This window comes from Silurus meridionalis, chromosome 15, assembly GCF_014805685.1.
Source record: "Silurus meridionalis isolate SWU-2019-XX chromosome 15, ASM1480568v1, whole genome shotgun sequence".
In the NCBI taxonomy this organism is placed as follows: Eukaryota; Metazoa; Chordata; class Actinopteri; order Siluriformes; family Siluridae; genus Silurus; species Silurus meridionalis.
In genome coordinates, this window is record NC_060898.1 from 4,772,244 (window position 1) to 4,794,312 (window position 22,069).

General features: G+C 37.2%; 2 protein-coding genes across 2 annotated transcripts; both read left to right on the forward strand.

The window, feature by feature from the left end:
• The first annotated feature begins 33 nt into the window (after nt 1-33).
• On the forward strand, nt 34-2,694 carry phpt1 (phosphohistidine phosphatase 1). The gene is made up of 3 exons (XM_046867938.1): nt 34-253; nt 1,818-1,945; nt 2,038-2,694. Exons 1-3 carry the CDS (start codon nt 109-111, stop codon nt 2,128-2,130), a joined length of 366 nt encoding a protein of 121 aa, XP_046723894.1. The 5' UTR covers nt 34-108; the 3' UTR covers nt 2,131-2,694.
• A 2,196-nt stretch (nt 2,695-4,890) lies between these two features.
• mamdc4 (MAM domain containing 4) lies at nt 4,891-17,808 on the forward strand. Its single transcript, XM_046868185.1, has 29 exons — nt 4,891-5,028; nt 5,971-6,054; nt 6,144-6,308; nt 6,781-6,906; nt 7,022-7,255; nt 7,370-7,486; nt 8,523-8,678; nt 8,773-8,873; nt 9,677-9,832; nt 9,935-10,025; nt 10,234-10,347; nt 10,487-10,579; nt 10,853-10,990; nt 11,146-11,288; nt 11,643-11,751; nt 13,020-13,124; nt 13,396-13,527; nt 13,659-13,786; nt 13,985-14,198; nt 14,283-14,420; nt 14,703-14,827; nt 15,390-15,480; nt 15,551-15,700; nt 15,791-15,916; nt 16,103-16,227; nt 16,342-16,444; nt 17,115-17,299; nt 17,548-17,580; nt 17,654-17,808. Exons 1-29 carry the CDS (start codon nt 4,977-4,979, stop codon nt 17,675-17,677), a joined length of 3,558 nt encoding a protein of 1,185 aa, XP_046724141.1. The 5' UTR covers nt 4,891-4,976; the 3' UTR covers nt 17,678-17,808.
• Nucleotides 17,809-22,069: the final 4,261 nt, after the last annotated feature.

Sequence of the window (22,069 nt, forward strand, 5' to 3'; positions counted from 1 at the left end):
GGTGGCAGTAACGCTACAGCGCCATCCAATTCAAACGTCTGCAACACAGGCTGCAGGAGTGAAACCGGGTGTGGAAGGGGACATTGCAGAAACTAGAGAGAGCTGATCATGTCTGCTGACCATCTGGCCAAGATTCTTGAAGCTGACATCGACTCGAACGGCGTGTTTAAATACGTGCTTATACGCGTCCACAGCAAAACCGACGAGTCTTACGTGGACATAGTGCGCGGCTACGCGTGGGCTGAGTATCACGGTACAGATCTCAGAGCTTCACCTCCAGATTTCTGCTCACCAAACTATCAAATACACTCAGATCTCAAACAGTGAAGTCCAAAATGCCTCAGTATGGAATATGACGCGTATTATAAAGGTTATTGTAGAAGGCATATGCACTACACAGGCAGAATGGAAACTAATCAACAATGCAATGAAGTCTATTTAATGTTAATCAATATCTACATTATCACTTACGTTGTAGCAGCTATACCTGAACTCTTTCACTACAAAGCCATGCTGTTGTAATAGATGCAGTATGAAGTTTAGCATTGATATAAAAATGACATCTGGATGAAAGCATTCCTTGATGGTTCCTTTACAGATGTGAAAGCTGCCCATTCCATAGGTACTAATGCTAATAACAGATAAACTGATCGCTGATAACAAGCCGGATGATCCTTCTCGTGGTCTGAAACATGCGGCATTTTCAAATTTCCATTCTTCTGACAGTTTTAAGCTGACACAGACCACTTTTAAATAAGCTTCGGTCCAGAGAAGAATGTTCTAGATCATGTTCACATACAGCTTCTTCTTTGCATGATGGAGATTTAAGCAGCGTTTGTGGATGACATGGTGAACAGCGTTTGTCCAATGTTGGTCCTGTTCCACCTTAATGGTTGTAAAGGGAACTGAGTTGGTTTTAATGTACACTGACTTCTGTCGGTGGTCGATTATGTGAAGTGGAAACCATTAAGGACCAATAATAAACCTAGATCTTTCATAGACCAACATGTGGTCTATCAAAGCCCTAGGTTTATTATTGGTCCTTAATGGTATCCGCTTCACAAAACCCTGTATTGATGGTGCCTTTCCAGATGTGAAGGCTGTCCATTAAATAGACATTCATGCACCCCCACACAATCAGAGACGCAGGCTGATGAAACTGACTCTTTTTTTTACTCAATGTTAAATGAGTTTCAGACCAAAAAAGATGGCAGCATTTCTGAATCATGTTCACATATAGCTTTCTCTTTGCATAATAGAGCTTTAACAAGCATTTGCAGATTATATGGTGAGCTGTGTTCACAGACAATGATTTCTGAAGGTTTTCTGAACCCAAGCTGTGATTTTCATTACAGGATCCAGACAGGAGCCTGTTTTTAAGGCCTGTTGGTGTCCTGGCTGAGGGCCAGAAGATCACAAGCATCTAGCATTGATTTTTAAACTTGCCCGGTGTTCACACACAGTTTCCAGATTCATGAAATCTTTAGATTATTATATACTATAAATAAGATATTAAAAGTCAACATTTTCGAAGATTTCCAATTGACTGTAACTTTTGAGGAACTTTTCCTTTCTAAGAAACTCTTTTTATACCCAGTCATGCTATTGACCTGTTGCCAATGAACCTAATTAGTGGAAAATCTTACTCCAGATGTTTTTTTTATTTATTTTTAAAGATGTCTTTCTCCCACTAATGTTAAAAGAATTTTTACAAGACAAGACTTGTTTGACGTCTATAATTTTTATAGAGACTATTATAGAGAGTCTTCCAGTTACATGACTGCTGTCACTGCTGTTCTGTGTGTCGTTCTGTACAGCCGATATCTATGACAAGGTTTCTGGCGAGTTGGAGAGAGAAGGCGGCGTGGACTGCGAGTGTATAGGAGGAGGCAGGATCAGACATGACAGCGCCGACAAAAAGATCCATGTCTATGGCTATTCCATGGTAAGTGCTACTCAAAAAACATCACAGGCTTCAGGAATTTGGTGCATTAAAGGAATATTTTGTCACGTGTTTCACGTGATTTCCCGTTTCAGGGCTTTGGCCGAGCCAATCACGCCACCTCGACGGAAAAGCTGCAGAAGAGATACCCAGACTATGAGATCACATGGGCGAATGAAGGCTACTGATCCAGTGACCAGGGTTTTACCAACAAGAGCCTGTTTATGCACAATCTTTAGACGTGAGCTGAATAAAACAACAGCTTGTTCTCGTCAAAAATCAGACTCGTCAACGTGTGACGTCTCAGAAGCTGAAATCAAGGTCATTAACAGCAGATGAATGAATGTTTACACCTTATTTATGCTCTTTATTTATGTCTTTCCACCGAAGAGCTGCCCGATATTTGACCAATCAACACAAAGCTAATGGAATTCAATTGAATTAAATAATAGCAGAATGTTTAACAAATAAATAAACCAGAATCATGCTGTACAACAATGAGCTTTATAAGAAGAAATCAATTGTATGTCTTATAAATGATTACTTTTGTATTCATTATAAACGTGAAAAGAAAAAAAAAAAGGTGAGACATTGGGATCAGCACTCTGTCTGTTAAGTAAAGCCTGAAATGAAAAAATTCACAAAATGACTTGGAAATATACATATGTATATAACTGTATGTGTATGTATAATATGTACGTGTAAGTCAGGTGCAAGACACTGTCTAAAGTATATTAAAGGACTTTAATAGAGTCGTCTCACTTGTAGTATTGCTCTATTTTTAAGCATCTTATATATATTTCAAGGCATCACCTATAACTGCCATCCCACTGCACATTTTGCTCAGTTTTACAACCACGGTTACACACACAACCTTCTATTATGCTCACTTTAATTATGGAACAGCAGTATGTTTATAGGTTGCACATAAAAACCCATCCGGTTGCAAAGAATACTGCTCTGGCAGTGTCTAAGAAAGGAATTGAGTGAAAGGTTACAATTATAACAAGTGGTGAAATTATGAGTGTGAGCTTGTAGATGCACAAAAATGTAAATGTACAAAATACTATTTCCAAAGGAAGCCAATCTGAAACAGAATGGGTCTGGGTATAAAGTAGAATCCAGCTCCCTGTGAAACTGAGAAATGCATTCATCATTGTTTCTACGATGTGTAACATATAATTCCTCATAATGTCAATATAAATGGACCCACGATGCTGCCAATAATGAACATGAGGTGAAATTACACCCTGGATGGACATTGTGCGGCACCATGCATACTGCCCATTGGGAAGGAAATGGCAAAGCTCTACAGCTCAGAAAAGATGCATTATAATATTTATTTCTTCATAATCATGACTTTGATCTTTCTCATGATCATGACTTTGATCATGACTGATCTCGACATTACAAAAGTTGTTTTCTTGTTATCACGACTTAATTTTCCCGTGATTCTGCATTAAAGCGTGTTTTAGAGGCCGCATCGTCGCAGAATTTGATCAGGGATTCACTCACACTGAAAAAGCTTTGTGTCTGTCAGTGATTGACAACTTCCACATAAATGTCCGACACTTGAGAAGGAAGCTTTTGAGTCGAAATAATAGGAAAACATCTGTAGGTCGAGATCGTGAGAAAATGAAATCATGATCACAAGAAAACAAGAACGAAAAAAAATTATATTGCATTTGACTTTGTTTTACTGTATGTTGCTAAATATTTTAGTTTCCAGGGGTTCGCGGTTCAATCCTGAGCTGCAGTTATCGTTAGCATGATGATTCAATGTATTTTTATTTGTATAGCGCTTTTAACAATGAACATTGTCTCAAAGCAGTTTTATGCACACAATGCAGTGATTAGAGATTAATAAATTAAATTTACTTTACATCTCAATAAAAAAACATTGCATATTGTGCAACGACTACACACACAGGTCCAAACAAACTCCAGCCTTCATCAAATTTGCTACTCTAACCCAAGAGTTTTTTCCACTTGGATAGAATCATGATTGAAGAAGGAAAGCCAGAGAAATCAGCCGTATTTGGATGCCTACTATGTGCCCCAAAGCAACATGCCACCTGGGACATGTCCACTATGTCTCACAGTGAATTTAGGATAGGAGTATGTGGTGAAACTAGATTAACTGAAAATGTCAGACGTGTGGATCACATACACCTGGAAGATTTATATTTGCACCCAGAGGTGGTGTCCCAGAAGACTTCTAAATCTTTCTGCTTGTATTGCTAGAAGATTAGCATTGCACGTACTCAATAGATGTATGTAGTGGTTACTGCAGAGTATTGCAGTGCTTGTGGTGACTGTAACACTCCCAAAAACATATTGGTAGGTGGACTCATTATCTTAAGTTTCCCCTTCCTGTGAATGAGCGTGTACATGTGACATGCCCTGCATTAGACTGGACTAAACTAGCACTAAACTCCGCATCCACCTCGACGCTAATGGGGAGAAAGCGGATACTGAAGATGAATAAACCCACTGACTTGTCAGTTGTAAAACAGAAATATTCCTAAGAATTTATTGCTATACGATGTAGAAGTCATAAAAAACTCAACTGCCTAATGAATTTGATGGCTTATATCCGTTAGGTCAATATTTTCAGGAAAGCTGTTCACAGCTTTATTGCATACCAGTCTTGAATTGATAACATTTCCAAATCAACTGGGAGTTTAAAAAAAGATATAAACGGAATTATATCAAATACACGTTTTATTTATTTGTATTTATTTTATATGTTGCATATTATGTAGGGCAGAATAAATGTATCATCAGTACATTCTGTATATATAGGATGACTTCAAATATTTAATCAACCATTCGACCTCACGCCTTCTCTAATTGCAGTTTCCTGTTGCACTCACATTTATAGTTTCAGTAATCTGCTACAGCAGACATTGGTGCTTTTTTTTGCAGTTTTATGACACATCAGAGGGTCAAGTCCAAGCATTATCTTCGCTTAGAAGCTGGAAGAACTGATGAAACAGGTATATAGTGCACACTGTTTCTTCTCTATTGTGGAATGAAGAGGGACTTTATTCAGCTCCTGACAGTGCTTCTTACTGTCCAGTGGGGTAAGAGTTACTTTCCCAAAACAGAATTATTAATTGTTTTATATATTTAAGCAATATCCTGATTGCTGAACTGGATCAAGTGGTTGATTAGGGCATGTAGGAGCAAGATTGGAGACCAGTGAATGAGAAAAAAATGTATTGTTGTTGTAGGCTATGCTGATATCTATGCTTATACTATAAACTCATTATTATTAGGTATATACTATATGGTTATATTGTAAGTGTACTAATGGTTCAATTATGCATACAATTTTACAGGTTTAGGTGCAGTGTAGGTTCAATTATAGTGTATGTATAAATATTTGTATTTTCTAATAATCTTTTTTTACGATTTGAGTCTATTTTTAGTGAAAATGAGTGCTAATATACAGCTGTAATGAAAAAATAAATGTTTTTTTAGATCGCTTCTTCTTTACGTAATCTTTCATTCGCACATGTATCCATGATATCTACTGTTTAATATCCAAGACCTTTGGCCTGAGTTTTGGCCTTGTTATGATTACGAGTGATGTAACCTTCTAAACAATCCTATTAGGAGACTTTTTCCAATTCTTCAGTAGACGCTTGCAAATAATCTTTCAATGACAAACCTTTGGATGATGTATTGTTGTTTTTGCTATTTAGAGATACATATTTATGTTTGGGTTTCATTCCGAGGGTAAAGAAAGATCTATGTTGCCGCAGGTGCCACAACATCTACCACGAAATCGAAAACTATGTGCGCTCTTTAACAGAGACATTATAAAATCATTGAATAGAGGTTTCAGACAGACACACAGTCTCCAATTTGGATCACAGCACAAAGATGATTGTTTGAGCGAGCAACTGCTACTATTTAAAATGATCGAAACTGTGCAACGCTTTTGGGAAACTGTTTTTAAACATTTAAAAGTGTAAGATATGTTACACGTTATATCCTGAACATATATTTATTCTTTGTAGTGTTTTCCCTGGATAACAAGTGCACAGGGTCACGATGTGATTTTGTGTGCGACTGCTCTGACTGTAGCGATGAGCAGGACTGTGGTGAGATAAATTTGATTCTCTTTAACACTTAAGGCATTTAAAGGAATTTCTATTTGTGGTTTTCATGCACTTTTTTGGATTTTAACCAGGATATCGGGGGAGAGATTTTGTATGTGATTTCGAGGATGCAGGTGTGTGTGGCTGGAAGGATATGGCAACCGAAGGTAAAGGATACATGTGGGAGAGACGTCAGAGGGGAGACCCTCTGCCCAACAGTGGACCCTCGTCTGATTACACAATCGGCACATCAGCGGGTACATGCACTTAACACTGTGCACTTTGTTGACTTTTATGCTTTTATAATAACATAATTATTATAAACATAATAACATCAGCAGATGTAATTATATGATTGTAAAGGGGTGAGAAGGTGGAGACATTTCTTACATTATATTCAGTGTTTAAACATGCATGAAGATCTTTGCATGGCAAAAAATTCTATTAAATAATAAAGTCTAGTAAAATTAATAAAACGTTTGATGTATAAATAGATGTGTTGATGAATGATGGATTAATTGATGGATAAATGGATTCAGATTACTGGATGGATAAATGGATTGGTGACTAAAGTAATAGATTAATTGATTGATGGATAATGGATTCATAGAATGTTTAATGAGTTGATTGTGAATGGGTTGCCAGATAGATGAATTTAAGGATTCACAGATGGAGAAACTGATGCCGAGATAGATGGATTGAATCTGATCTCCAGTGTGTTGTGTGCAGGTTGGTTCATGGCCGTGACAGCAGTGAATGGAGAATCTCCTAGAATAGCTGTCCTGACATCTCCTACAATCAATCAGTCTTCCCCGACCTGTCGCCTTCATCTCCATTACTTTATCTGGGACTCAGGTATGCACATGTTCTCACACACACATATCTCAAAATGTCATGTTCTAACATGGATGGGATGTAGATTAGTTTGTTTGCATTCTTTATATTTGTCCTAAGTAATAATCTCTTCTAGGTTACACCATGCTGGAAAACAGCCCTCTTTGGGCAGAAGTGTGGACTCCTGAGGGACAACCTTCTGTAGTGTGGAGGCCTGAGAACACAAGTGTTCGTTCATGGAGGAAAGGCACTGTCTTCTTAGGACGCATCCCTGGACCCTTTCAAATACACATACACTCACGGCGTCAGGATGGGAGGAGTGGAGACGTAGCTATCGATCAACTGGAGTTCATGGACTGTGCACTTCCAGGTACAGCGGAAGAAGTAGGAAAAAAGACGAGACAATAAAATATAATGTTATTTCTGTTGATTGGTGTCAATGAATAATAGGAGCTGTGCTTTTCTTTATAACTGGTGCCTGTAGCCACTGAGAGCTGTGGGAATGGACATTTCCAGTGCAAACAGGGAGGCTGTGTGGAAGAACGTGCAGTGTGTGATGGCACAGATGATTGTGGAGACAGAACGGATGAGGAGAACTGCGGTTAGTGTGTTCATCGCTAAGCTCTTATCATAATGCTTGATGGTTATGCTCCAGTACTTTATGGTAGCTATGGGTATAATGATCCATATAAAGTGCTATAAACCATGACAGTTACTCTTTTTATGTAGATTGTATATTTAATGACCTATGAATGCCTTCATAACATTTTATATTGTTTGAATTACTTTGTACATGAATTAATTAGTTATAAAGCATTACATTTTGGGATTGGATTTAAACACCATTAACAAGGCCATATTTTGCAGGAGCTATGTGATATATTGCTTATGTATACCATTTTCTTGTCTGTATACCAAAAGGAGGTGGAAATAACTATAATTTATATATTATACATAATTACCTACTTCTTGTTATGAACAGTTGATGCATTTACTACAAGCATGTAGGAAATGTGACCTGTGGGTAAAAAGAAAATCTGTGATGTCTAACGAATCGTAATTTTCCTTGAATAATTTATTCTAAAAGAATAAAATGAAATTAGGTTTATCATGTCCTCTCTGAAGCAAAGCTGGGATTCTTTTCTATTGATGATATAAGGTGTAATGAATTCCGCATACACACAAAATATTGTATTAATAGTTTATAACAACAATAAAGCTTATTTTAAAAGTATGTGGACACCTGACCATCACCCCCATATGGACTTGCTGAACTGATAACGATGGGCGTTCCTTGGAGTTTTTACTAGATTTTAGAAGAACATTGGTGAAGTTGGACAGTGTTTATACTTGTAAGAGTTCAAGGTTTTGTGCAGGAAACTTGAGTTATTCCAGACCAACCTTGCCAAAACATGTCTATATAATGGACCTTGCTTTGTGCACAGTGACACTGTAAAGCTGAAACATGTTTGGCCTCTTAGTTCCAGTGAAGCGCATTCAAAATTCAGTATCATACAAAAACATGCTAAACAGATGTGTGCTTTCAACTTTGTATCAATATTTGGTTGAAGGATCATAGTTTTCACAGAGTGTTCCATATTTTCATCCTATATTCAATGTTCTGCTGGGTCGTACAGATGGCTTTATGAGTTGTGACTTCGAGAAAGACCTTTGTGGGTGGGACCTAAGATCACTTTCATCACTGGTTTGGAACAGGACCAGTCAAATGCATATCTCAAACTCTGAACCTCTAAGAGGCCCTGGGAGAGACCATTCCTCCAATTCTGCTTCAGGTAACTGCAACTGTAATTTGTAATTACAGTCATTATGCATCAATGCCTTTTTAGGTTGTGCAATACTGATATATGGACATGTTTCTATTTACAGGTCATTTCCTGTATGTTACCAAACCAAATGTGCTTAAGAAAGATTGGGCATCTTTTCAAAGTCCTCGTCTGAAACCGACCAATAGCTCGCATCCTTGCCGTGTAGGTTGTTTTTTCAATCGATTTCTATATAAGTTATAGTCATATTTAAAGTCGCTGAAATATTATGTCAATATTTATTATGGGAAAGATAATCGTAATCAAGCTGGTTTGTTCAAAAATTTATTGAGCTCACCATTCAGATTATAATAACCATATATATAGTTCACGCCATCCAAGTTACCAGACACAAGCACATGTATTTCAGATCTGGAATGGAAGGCTAGAAATTGTGGAGTGGAGGCACAGATACCTAAAAAAAACCATACATTAAATTCAGACGAAATACATAAATATAAAGTAGCAAGCAGTGAAATAAACATTTAATATGAATCTAATAGATTGGAAATATATTGTAAATAATTTGTCCAAGTTGAAATTATCACATTAATTTAAGGAAATTTGGTTCAATTCAACAATACAAGTTCTTTGATTTGGCAGCTTTAAAATAATGATTAACCGGGCCATGCACAGACATTTTGAGGGGCAGTGGCCCAAACCAAAAAAAGGCGCATTGAGGGGGGTGGGTGCTTGTTAATACAAATTATCCTGTTTGTGCATGACCCTGGTGCTTGATCCAGCTAATTATATTACTTTACATATAATTGTGTACAGAACGTTATGAAGACACAATATACCGAACCCAGGTCATAAACTAATAATGTGATTGGGATATCACAATTTTTTTCAAAATTAATGAATTGTATCTTTATTATGTATTCAATATTGCCAAATATGAATGTTCCACAGATTCTGTAATTATTATCTTTATTTGGATCTATTTAAATGATTATTTTTCCTGGCAGATGGTGATGTACACGCACCAGTTTGGTGGCATATCAGGGGGTCTATCAGTGCTGGTGGCAGAGAAACAGATTTACCCAGTGTGGGAACGTGGTGGTTCACTGGGTGATCTGTGGGTGAAAGCAGAGATAGAATTTGTAGTCAATAGCACATTTCAGGTAAATATTTTTTCTTTCAAATTGCTTTACTTTAAAGCCACTCATTAATTTTCCTTTTCGTTTCTGCTCCTATCTCTTCCTGGGACACTTGCTTTTCTGCAGATATTGTTTGTTGCTGCGATTCGAGACCAAGCATATGGAGGCATTGCAGTTGATGATATTTCACTCTCCCCCGAATGCCGTTTGTCCAATGGTGAGCTAGCATTGGAATAAACATCAGTGACATAAACCTTTACCCTAAATCGACCAATATTTCCTAACACAAGCCATACTGTGGCTGTGGGAATTTGATAGAATATCATGTTTATCATTTTGAAGTAACAGTGTCAATCATACAATTCTCTCAGAGGTAAACTGTTCATTTTGTTGCTTATTTCTAAGCTTGGTTTCTTTAACAACAGAGTCAGTAAGACCAGAGAAGTTTCCCAAGCCACCCAAAAAACCTTGCGCGGAGGCCAGCAAGATTTGTGACTTTAACAAGGACTGTCCAGAGGGAGACGATGAAGCACAGTGTGGTGAGGGTTGTTTCTGAATAGCATGTGTATAATGTGTTTCATAAATACAATACATATAACAAATAAGGGCAGTTACTGGTGTGACATAATGAATATGAATAGATATTAGAATATTTGGAATGTTTTATGGTTTCCACAGGAGACTTTTCATATAAGCAGGGTAGCAAAGGTTGGACAGACATCAGTGTCGGAAGCCAAAGCTGGAAGATTATGGAAAATGCCTCATCTGCAGGTGAGTCCTAATAAATGTAGAAGAATGCAGTGCGCTGTTATACTGCGTTCTCTATCTTATTTATGGTTTCTAATGGCGTGGCATCGTAACGATGGTATTAAGATTTGGACTGATTCAGGTAGGACAACAATGAAGGCCTAGGTGTAAAATGCACTGGAAAATAAGGACTAGGTAATCTAGGAAGCCACTAAGAAACCACAAAATGATGGCTGTACGATCCTATAAATCTGCAAATATACATATCTGTTTATTTATTTATTTCTTTCTTTTCAGAGGTGTTCTTATATGTGGGTGAATCTGCTGGTCAGCAGCTGACAGAAGCTCAAACACGCACCCCTCCACTCGGCCCATCCGGCCTTGCCTGCACTCTCAAGTTCTCCTACAGCCTCACAGGCAGCAACCAACACATAGGTACAAGAACACTACACCTATACAGCTACACTACAACAATACACCTTTCTGCATACACACAATCAACTAATGTGGCCCTGAAACTGTCTGATCGTCTCACACACACACACATGTTCTGCACTAACACACTGGGTGCTCGCTATCTCTTTTTCCAGGAGAAGTGTCTGTAATTGTAGTGGACAGTGTCTTGGGCACTCTTCCTCGGCTGTGGGAGTTTGGTGGGAGGACAGGTGTAAACGAGGCAGAATCATGGGTTAATGAGGAGGTCTATATTGGTGCTCGAGATCGTCGCTTCCAGGTATTACCATTTCTAATTTCACACTGTAATAATGACAGCAGGCCCAGTGTAAGAGCACATGTGAGCTTTTCAAGCAAATGCACATGACACAAATGGTCATCTGGCAATAATGTCAAACATTATAAATGTCTTCACTCACCAATTTTCACTCTCTGCTTACACACACACACATGCTCAGCTCACTGCGATTAGAAAGTAATCACATAAATGTATTTTAGCATTTAATGTATTTTAGCAACAGGGTTCAGGTGTTAGTTAGTGTTTCTATAGTTTAAACTAAAGTACTCTTTATTTTTCTGTTTAAGTGCATTACACATTTGACTTTTATACGTTCTCTTCTTTGCCTCTTGTTAGCTGGAGTTCAGAGCACGTGCTTTAAATCCTCACTCAGACGCAAGAATAGCAGTGAAGGATGTTCATTTTGTCGAATGCAACCCACAGTATATTCCTTCTACAATCGACGGTAAGTATAAGCCATCGACAACTGATGATCTGTTGATTAATCGATTATTGACAAGTACAATCCAACCAAGCTATCGGCATTGGTACAATCCACAATCTCTACTGTTCATAAACTTTTAATATAGGTTTTATTAGAAGCAAGATTTTTTTGTATAAGTGGTAGGTAGATTAAATAACAAGAAACCAACATAACTTCTGACTTTTATAAAGCAACTTTTCATTATGTAAGCTATATACCTACATTTAAAATTTTGTTGCATTGGGGTATGACCTGTCTGATGATGGAACATTTTTATTAAGCAGATTCATTAACAACAATAACACCACAATATTTTCTGAATCCGGAACACATGTGGAAACACTGGTAAAACCAAGCAAATTTTCGAGCAAATCTATTAAATAATTCTCCTGTTAATATGGTTGTATTATGATTAGTATTTTTCATCCTTTTGCATTATGATGTGCTAAACAGTCACACCACAACTCTGGATCCTGAACGTACATTGTTCCTTTTGCTTGGCATTTTTAACTTTTAGTATGTCACCACATGGTACAGCCCAGTCTCACAGCATTTCATGATATAGTCATGAAATGGAATCTATCGATTCGAATTTCTCTCTTTTTCCGTGTCACTGAGAACGACTTTCTATTTAATGTATTTCAGTAGGATGTATTTTTGATGCCTCCGCCAAAGTCTTTTTATCCTTGTTTTTGTTGCTTTATATTCTCTAAGCTATTTGCTATTATAAACCATCATCAGTGTTTCCTTTCAGTACAGTAAATATATTATCCCGTTTAATTAAAGAGTCTACGTTAATTAGAATCACACACATTTATTACAGTATACCCTAACCCTATATTTTCTTCCTTATTCTCTGATTAAAAATGGGAAACATAGATTACCTTTGGCATTTTGTCAGCTTTACACATGATCCTCTTCCTTCATTGTTATGGAGACGGAGACGGACAGAGGCAGCCGTGCCCTCGAAAAAAAGAGGGAAATTTGTGTCCATGAACATGAATACACTATATAACGAAATGCCATGTGACTATGTTGCATGATGTTTAATTTTCTGGTTTCACAAAAACAGAGGAAATTGGGAAAGAAAATTCTACACGTAACATTTGGAATATAAGACATTGTAGTTGCTATTTCTAATAGTATTTTCTATTTATACAGATATCATTGATGCCTCCTATCTTTATTTCTGATTGCATAGATGTCTTTGTGTTTTATGTGTTTTGATGTATCTTTTATTCATCCAACAGGACTGTCCTGTAACTTTGAGACTGATTTCTGTGGATGGTACCAAGACCAAATGGACAACTATGACTGGAGTGTCCAGAACGGCCTTGACCACACTATTGGAAAGGGTACGGAAAGCATTCGATTTTCACAAGTTTCTTGTGTAATAGATGCTGCTGTATAAACAAGTGAAATCAAAACTATTCTGTTCTTCTTCATCACTGCTCTAAATCGAATGATACTGATGCGCTCCATTAAATCTAATAAATGTTAATAACAATAGTTGCCAATTAATAAAGAAAAGTTAAGTGTGATGTGTGTCACAATAACAGAGTCTGAATTTGCTTGTTTTTTTATTATTTATAACCCCTGCTCGTATAAAATAACTCCCCCATCTAGGTAAAAGTCTGGCAGTGAATATGTGGAACTCGACACTACGAGGTCTTTCTGGTCGCCTTCTTTCACTTAGCCAGAATTCACTAGATGAGCACTGTCTCTCATTCTTCTACAAACTCTACGGCCCCCAGACAGGTAACATTAGAATGAAGAAAACGGTGCATAAACCTAAATGTTTGACTATAAATGTGTAGAAATAAAGTCCTAAATTGATATTTTAAATGAGGTAATCGGCCTGTAGCGTTTTGTATATCTCTCTATTTTAGGTGCGCTCAATGTAAAGCTGCTTTTCAAAGACGGTTCGGAGCAGTTGTTATGGACTCGGTTTGGGGCTCACGGAAATGTGTGGCAGGAAGGACACTGCCCGGTGCCTCAACAAATGTCTTCCTATCAGGTAAAAGTTGGAGAGCAGTATTTATGTAGAATACTATATGCTGAATTCATTATATTTAATGATGTGTGGTATCTTCCTAAGCCTTTATTAGAATACGAATTTTTCTCTAATATAAGTAGGCATATTATCAATGGCAAATAAGATTCCTAATAAGTTTCTTTCTTATTTCTTTGTTTTCAACTTTCTGTCCTCATACAGTTGGTTTTTGAGGCAGTGCGGTCAGGTTTTGATGGACAGGTGGCTATAGATGACGTGGCATTCGTAAAAGGCTCGTGCTCTCTGCCTACTATGTGCTCCTTTGAAGGTCAGCGTTGTGGCTACACCAACAATAGAGATAGTCTCTGGGTCCATCAGACTTGGGATGGAACAAGGATAGGCCCTAAGACCGACCACAGTCTCGAGACAGAAATGGGTTAGAAAAAAAATTAAAAAGTGAAAGAAATACAATAATTAGTTTCTGATGGCGTGAAACAAGTGATATTTTATGTCACTTCAGGTTACTACATGTTGGCCCACAGCGGTGTGGATGTCCTTCCCCAGGGCAGCGTGACTACTCTGATCTCCCCTGTACGATATGGTGTGACTCACACCGAGTGTGTTTATTTCTGGTACAACATGGGAGGACATAACCCCGGTTAGTTAAATATTTAATATTTTCTGATATAAAACTGTCTTTCGGCTTCTCCCTTTAGGGGTCGTCACAGCGGATCATCCATATTCATGATCCGCATGTTCGATTTGGCACATGTTTTTATGCTGGATGCCCTTCCTAACGCAACCCCAATTTATCCGGGCTTGGGACCCGCACTAAGAGTGCACTGGCTTGTGCAACCCTAATGGCTGGGGTCGGTTCCTTGACCAGGAATCGAACCCATGACAGAAAGAAAAAATATCTGATCTAATGCATATCACACAGGTACTCTGCATGTGTATGTAAAGCCTGTCGATGGGGAAAGGATTCTGATTTACTCCAGCGACCTGAATCAGGAACACGACTGGCACCTTGGCATGGGCAGTGTTAGCTGGCATGGTGACTGGCAGGTAATTATCTCAATATCCAAAAGTCCTATGGAGTAGTCATGAAGAAAATCTTTTAATAATATTACAAATAGAGATTGCAAAAGTCCTGCTTTACTAAAGGTTTGCATAAGGAATAATACCTGCCAAAAAAAAATTCGAACTAATTTAGTAACCTGGTTGATAAATGATACTGTGTTTTTCATTGCTTGGTTGGTTTACTGCACCAGAAGCTTTAAGCAGATGATATAATTTTTGACTTTTTATAAAACTGATCTAAGCAGTTTTGTATGCTTTGTAACAGCCTGAGGCAATGTTGAATTTTTCAACATTGAAAAATCTTCAATGCACTCGACAGTTTCTCAGTAACCTGACAAGCTGCATTTTTTTCTCTTATCAGCATTATGATTATTGGGGGAACAGCTTTACAGATGCTCTAATGTATCTTAAGTTTGTAATCTAGCGAACCCGTATTGATTTATTCATTGATAGAGACTCAAAGCGCTTTGTACGTCGCTCTGTATAAGGGCAAAATGGCGTAAATGTAAATGTAAATGTCATGTAAACTATATTGTTTGTCCATCAGTTGCAGTTTGTGGTGGAAGGAGGAGGCGGAAAACACACTTATATCGCTATTGACGACATCAGCTTCTCAACTAACAGCTGCCCGAATACAGGTTTGTTTAAATAAATAAATGAAGTAATAATCAATAAGAATAGGCAGAGTAACTGTTTTATATTTTTCAGACAAAGTATGTGATCTGGAGCGAGGCCTGTGTGGATGGAGCAACACTCAGAGCCACCATCTGGATCATTTAGATTGGGAGCTAAGCAACCTGCTGTCTGAAACACACTACCCCACCCCACCATACGACCACACACTGCACAACGAGAGAGGTTTTTTCTATTTTGCTATTTTTATGCATCGTTCAATCTATCCTGTGAGGTTTTTGTCACCATTGTGAACATTATTGTTTTAAATTATAGGTCACTTCCTTTTCCTTCCACACACTCTGTGGGATTCTGCTACTCAGAATGCCTGGCTGCTGAGTCCCTATCTTCCTCCCACTAAAGGCACCTGCTTGTATTTTTGGGTTTATCAACCTGTCGCCTGTAAGCCGTCTCTGCATTGTAATTCGGGCATTAATCAGAGATAATTCATTTTACCTTATATCATAATGTTGTAGTTAATATATTTTTATATAATTAATTAATTATTAAACATGTTTAGCTGGGATGTCATGATATGCTGTTATTTATTGATCTTAATAACTTGGCTGGTTTGTTCGTCATCTGTAGCTGACAGCAAACTGGTCGTGTGGACACTTTCCAAAGGGGCCAAAACTGAGCTTTTGAGCATCACTTGGGCCGAAGAAACATGGCAGCATTTCCAATTAAATGTCACTTCAGAGACTGATTACCAAGTAAGATGTTAGTCCTTGTATCATGACTGGTTTTGTAATGATGCAAATGCTGTAAAATGCCTTCATGTTGTGTTACAATATGACACAATATTTGTGTGTGTATTTATGTAACAGATTGTGTTTGAGGGATTTAAAGGCACAAAGGGTGTTCTTGCTTTGGATGACTTTGGCTACACTGTGGGGTTAAACTGTGCAGGAGAGCAGACAAACCAGACAAGTAAGTGCCCAGATTTATGTTTACTATCTGGCAAAAATGTTTCAGCATAATAATGCCAAGCTTCATAAAGACAAGGTTTGCCATGGCTGAAGTAGAACTAAATTGGGCTGAAAAAAACCCTGACCCCAACTTTAATTGACACCCTTGGGATGAACGTGAACACTTACTTTCTTCAGACCTCCTTTTCCAGCATTAGTGTCTAATCTCCTGAGGTTCGAGAAAGAAAGATGCTTTATTTTTATCACATATACGTTACAGCACAGTGAAATTCTTTCTTTCCATAAGCCAGTGACGTTAGTAGCTGGGGTCAGAGCGCAGCTTTAGCCACGATACAGCGCCCCTAGTGCACTGACAATTAAAGGTGAGGCTTGAACCACTGACCTTCAGATTAGTAACACAAAGCTAAACCACTTAGCTACCACCTCCCCTTAAGTGTTCAACTGACTGAATGAGCAAAATCCCCACAGACATGCCCTAAATTCTAATAGAAAGCCTTCCCAGAAGAGTGGACGTTAAAACATCATGGGACTAAATGTGGAGTGGACAAGCACATACAAATGTAATGATCAAGTTTCAACAAACATTTGGCCCTATAGTGTTGTCATCAAAATTGTTAATGATAACAGCAAATGTTTCTTTTTTTCTTTCAATCAATATTTTTCACCTTCAGCACCAACATCATCTAACAACTCAGGAGTAATAGCTGCCTCGGTGGTAGTAGCCATTCTGTTGATGGTGACACTGGCTGTTATACTGTTCCTCTACCTGAGGATACGTGAGCATAACAGATCTCAGACAAGGGACTCGGTTGATCATGTGGATAATCCAGGTTTTGGAAATGATCTGTATGAACCGGTACGTACGCGTTTATTAACAAGTTCTCAGTCTGCTATTTATAAGACAGAAAACAGAACATAGTATAAAAGTAAATCCAGTGTAGGTTATATTGGTAACTAGTTATGTGTATTCATACAGACTGAGAAATAAAATCCTGTATGATTATATAAAACTTCATGTTTGAACCCTCAAAACAAAATCAACACTGACAAAACAATTAGAGACAAATGCTTGGTGTACTAATTACTCTATTTTCACCCCAACAGGCTCATATTGTTTTACCTCCCATCTATGGTCAGGTAAGTATTTAGTTTTTATATGGGAATAAAGTGGTTCCTACTTTACTGTCTGTTTGACATGTCTGTTTTGCAGGAGAATGAACGGGAAGTGGCATAAGATGACCTGTGGTTGTGATTGCCCAACTTGCTGAAGGGAATATGTGCAAATCATACAATACCACACTAAAATAATTTCTTGTATTGTTTCATAAACACATCTGTCGATATATAAAGCAGGCTACTTTGTTCTGTTAGTATTTTCTCTTCTTTTCTTTTTTTTTCTGATGACCTGAAATCTAATATTCAAATTTATAGGTTTAAACTTAATGCACTCGTTCTAATACGTTACCAATTCTATAGTAACAGCTTACCCAGAGACTTTGATTGCTGATGCGCCATACAGTATAAACAAATGTTTAAAAGTTTGCAGGTGTTGATATGAGAAGATTTCTCTGCTTAGACATTATTTTAGGTTCTTTAGTTTTGGTGCTTGGTAAAAGTCTGAGCTTTTTGAAGTTGTTGCTAATGGGAAAGTCTGCAAGGGAGATGACTTCTTTAATTCATGACAATCTGCATTACTTTAACTTATTAAGTTCAAAAGAGAAAAAGTGAGACTGTCCTAAATGGCTGCTGAGTTAAAAAGCCATAAATTACTAAAAAAGGTAATATATATGTTTACCTCAACTTCTCCTATGATATGAGTAGTGGAACATTAGGAAAAAGTGTATAGAAAAGGATTTAAAAAAGTCATAAAATTTTTTAGTTTTACTACTATACTACTACTATACTACCTCTATACTACTACTGATGCTGCTGCCATTACTACTACTACTACTAATAATAATAATACTAATATTAATAATTAATGTCCTAATGTTCAAAGTTTCATTGGAGTGCATAATCTGCAAGACTTTGACAATGAAAGTTTCTGGAAACCAGTGTAGTACCAATATCAATACGTGAGCATCAGCCTTCTGGTTATGGAAAAGCATAAGCAAGTGTAAACTTAAAGATCTTTGATTAAAAGCCAGTGAATACATGTTTGTAGATAATAATCCTCACTGTTTGCAACCCATCAACAAAATTGACTGTAAACATAACAAATTTAAATACTTTAACTAAAGTAGCTTTTATTTTTATATTTGTAATTCAATGCATTTCTAAAAAACAAAAAACAATTTACTGTTTCTATACAGGTAATTCAGGTAATAAATTAAATGTACACAATTTCTAACTGATCTTAAATATAATACATTTTAAGCAATAATGAAGCTGATACATCCAATTTAGCATCATGGAAACAGCATGTCTTCATTTTCACATAAGATATTATTCAGCTCAGTAATAACTTTTCCACATAAACATCAATTAAAGAAGGAATTTGTTCATATACTATGTTTACTTTTAGAAACTAAAGGCCATATTCTACAAAAACATTTTCTGGAGAAGAAATTGGTTTTAACTTTAAAACAAGATGAATTTTTATTACTGCTTTTTTCTTTTGTCAATTAAAAAAACTAAAATTAGTAGTTATTAGTAGTTTATAGAGTTTTTTTTTAAATAGAGATCTAAGGTATACAATATGTTCAAGAACAGAACCATGACTGATTACTAAATTAACTGCAAATATAAATGTTAATTTTTGTATTTGTAGCTGATTTCTTTTACTTCAGACATTTGTTTCTGACTACTACTTTATCTTCACAGGCGTAGTGGAAAATTTCCAGAATGAATATAATATAAATCTTGAATAAAATCTTTTTTTATAAAATTGCAAAAAAAGACTGTAAAGAAACGAATTTAGGAAGGATGCATTAATTGTATTAATTGCACAAGTATCTTAAATAAGCATCCAAATAATAGTGATGCAACGAGCCTGTTCTCTTTTAGGTCCGCATCTTCAAACATATTATTAACCCAACCTGGGTCATGCAGTCAGTCCACAATGTGACATCACCTTAGTATAACAACTTTAAAAGAAAATGCAAAAATAACATAAATATTATTTTATATTTATCCTATAAATGTTGCAAATGATAAAACAAAGACCAAAAAATATTAAGGAAAGATATTTATGTATTATATTTACATTTGCGGCATTTGTCAGACACCCTTATCCAGAGCGACTTACAACTGAACAGGGAGGGTTTTAGGGCTTTACTCAAGGGCCCAGCAGTGGCGGGATTTGAACCTGTGATCTTCTGAGCCAAAGCCCAATGCCTTAACCACTGAGCTACCACCACCCTGTATTAATTGTAGAAATATTAAGAAACATCATAAACACTAATTGTTTTTAATTGCCTTAAAAAAAAAAAAAAAAAAAAAAAAAAAAAAAAAAAAATATATATATATATATATATATATATATATATATATATAAATGCACATGCACCATGATAATAAACTTGAATAAAATAAATTGCACAATCAAGAAATAAATTGATCTTAATTTCTATCAATCCTAAATAAATCCTAAATAAATATCCAAGTAATTGTGACACAACGAGCCTGTTCTCTTTCAGGTCCTCATCGACAAACATATTAACCCAGCCTGGTTGAAGTGGAAGTTTTTACAGTGCATATGGAATCATTTTGTGTCGAAAAAACATATCTTTATGTTTAACATAATATGAATTACTTTTTTGCAAAAAAAAAAAAAAAAAAAAAAAGGTTCAATATTACTAATATTTTCTTATTGTTTTTGGATTGGAATAAAATGATTTTACACCCAAAGTCAAGTCAAGTCAAGTTTATTTCACAACAGACATTTAACAGTTAAAGGTGAACGATGTGTATTTACCCCTTATGAGCAGCCATGGTGACTGTGGCAAGGAAAAACTCCCTTAGATGTTATGAGGAAGAAACCTTGAGAGGAACCAGACTCAAAAGGGGAACCTCATCCTTATTTGGTTGACATCAAGAGTGTGATTATAAATTTTTAAACAATACAGTTGTACAGAACCCAAACTGTATGTTTGACACCCAAATGCCTAGAAATGATCTATAAAAAAATGTGCACAGAAATCATTTGTAGGTCTGAGGTGCTGCACGCTGAAACAGACTGTTCTCTATGACGACACCCCTAGCAACGGTGTGATGTCTCCTTGGCAACATCTTTGCGCTTCCGTCCTCCTCACGCACGCCTCAGCAGCATCAGTAGCTACCATGAACCCAGCAGGGGAAATCCACTACAGCAATGCAGGAATGGTCCACACTGTGTGTGTGTTCACGCTGGAATGTTCAGGTTGGAGAGGAGCAAAGAAGAAGGCAGAATGGCTGGGATGGGAGGACAGTAAAGACACTTTCCTGCAAGCACAAAACAGCCCACGCTCCCATAAGCACGCTCCTGTAAGCACATCGTCCACTGTGCAGAGGCTTTCAACCTCTCTGCACCTCTTCGACTCTGTCATGGACCCTGCAGTGCTCATCTTCTTGCTGTACGTAATGATTGCGCACGACCTAGTGTGCGGACTGATACAATACCGGGCACAGGCAGCCAAACAACCGCACAAGAGAGCTGCTCTGACGTGGCGTTCAGGTGAGATTTTTTTTTCTTTAATGCATGCACCTTGTCCTGCATGCAGCCAAATGTTAGGATGCAACAGCAACTGTTTTTGCTGTTAGCATTATCACATAAATCATTTTCTAGACCAAAACCATATGTAACTGATTCCAGCCCTGTGTAGCAACTCTACACATTTACATTTTCCTGCTATCACTCACCTGTTTCAACTAATGCTCTAAAATATCCATTCCTGAGTTCAAGTTAAAGTAGAAAACTATGAAGAACAGAAGGTACTCCAGGACCAGAGTTAGAAACCAGTGCTCTGTATGATTGTGTTCATTTTGCTCATTTGGACAAGTCTATCCAAGAGATAGATTGGATCTGTTGGTTCGGACCACAAGGGCCAGACTTCGCACCTCAGTCGGCCATGACCCTGTCACCGGTTCACCACTGTTCGTTCCATGGACCACTTTTGATAGATACTGACCACTACAGACGGGGAAATCCCACACGAGCTGCAGTTTTAGAGATGTTCTGACCCAGTCGTCTAGCCGTCACAACTTGGCCCTTATCAAACTCGCTCGAATCCTTACCCTTGCCCATTTTTCCTGCTTCTAACACGTCAACTTTGAGGACAAAATGTTCATTTGCTGCCTAATATATTCCACCCACTAACAGGTGCCATGATAAAGAGATAATCAGTGTTATTCACTCAATGGTAATGATGTTATGCCTAGTCTGTGTATTACATTATCCCTCAAACCAGGCCACCGTTATCATGCTTTAAACATGTCCATGGCAATAAACTGGTTTTGAGAAATGTCATATGTTTATTAAAAGATATCAAGAAACAAAAAAACCTGCAAAATTAAAACCCTTCAATCCACCCAAAACAGACATCTACCAATTTCATTAGATCTTATCCCTGGTATATTCCTTCTCACTATACAACACTTCAGTTAGATTTGTTCATGAGATCAGTAGTAAGAACATTTGTCAGATGTA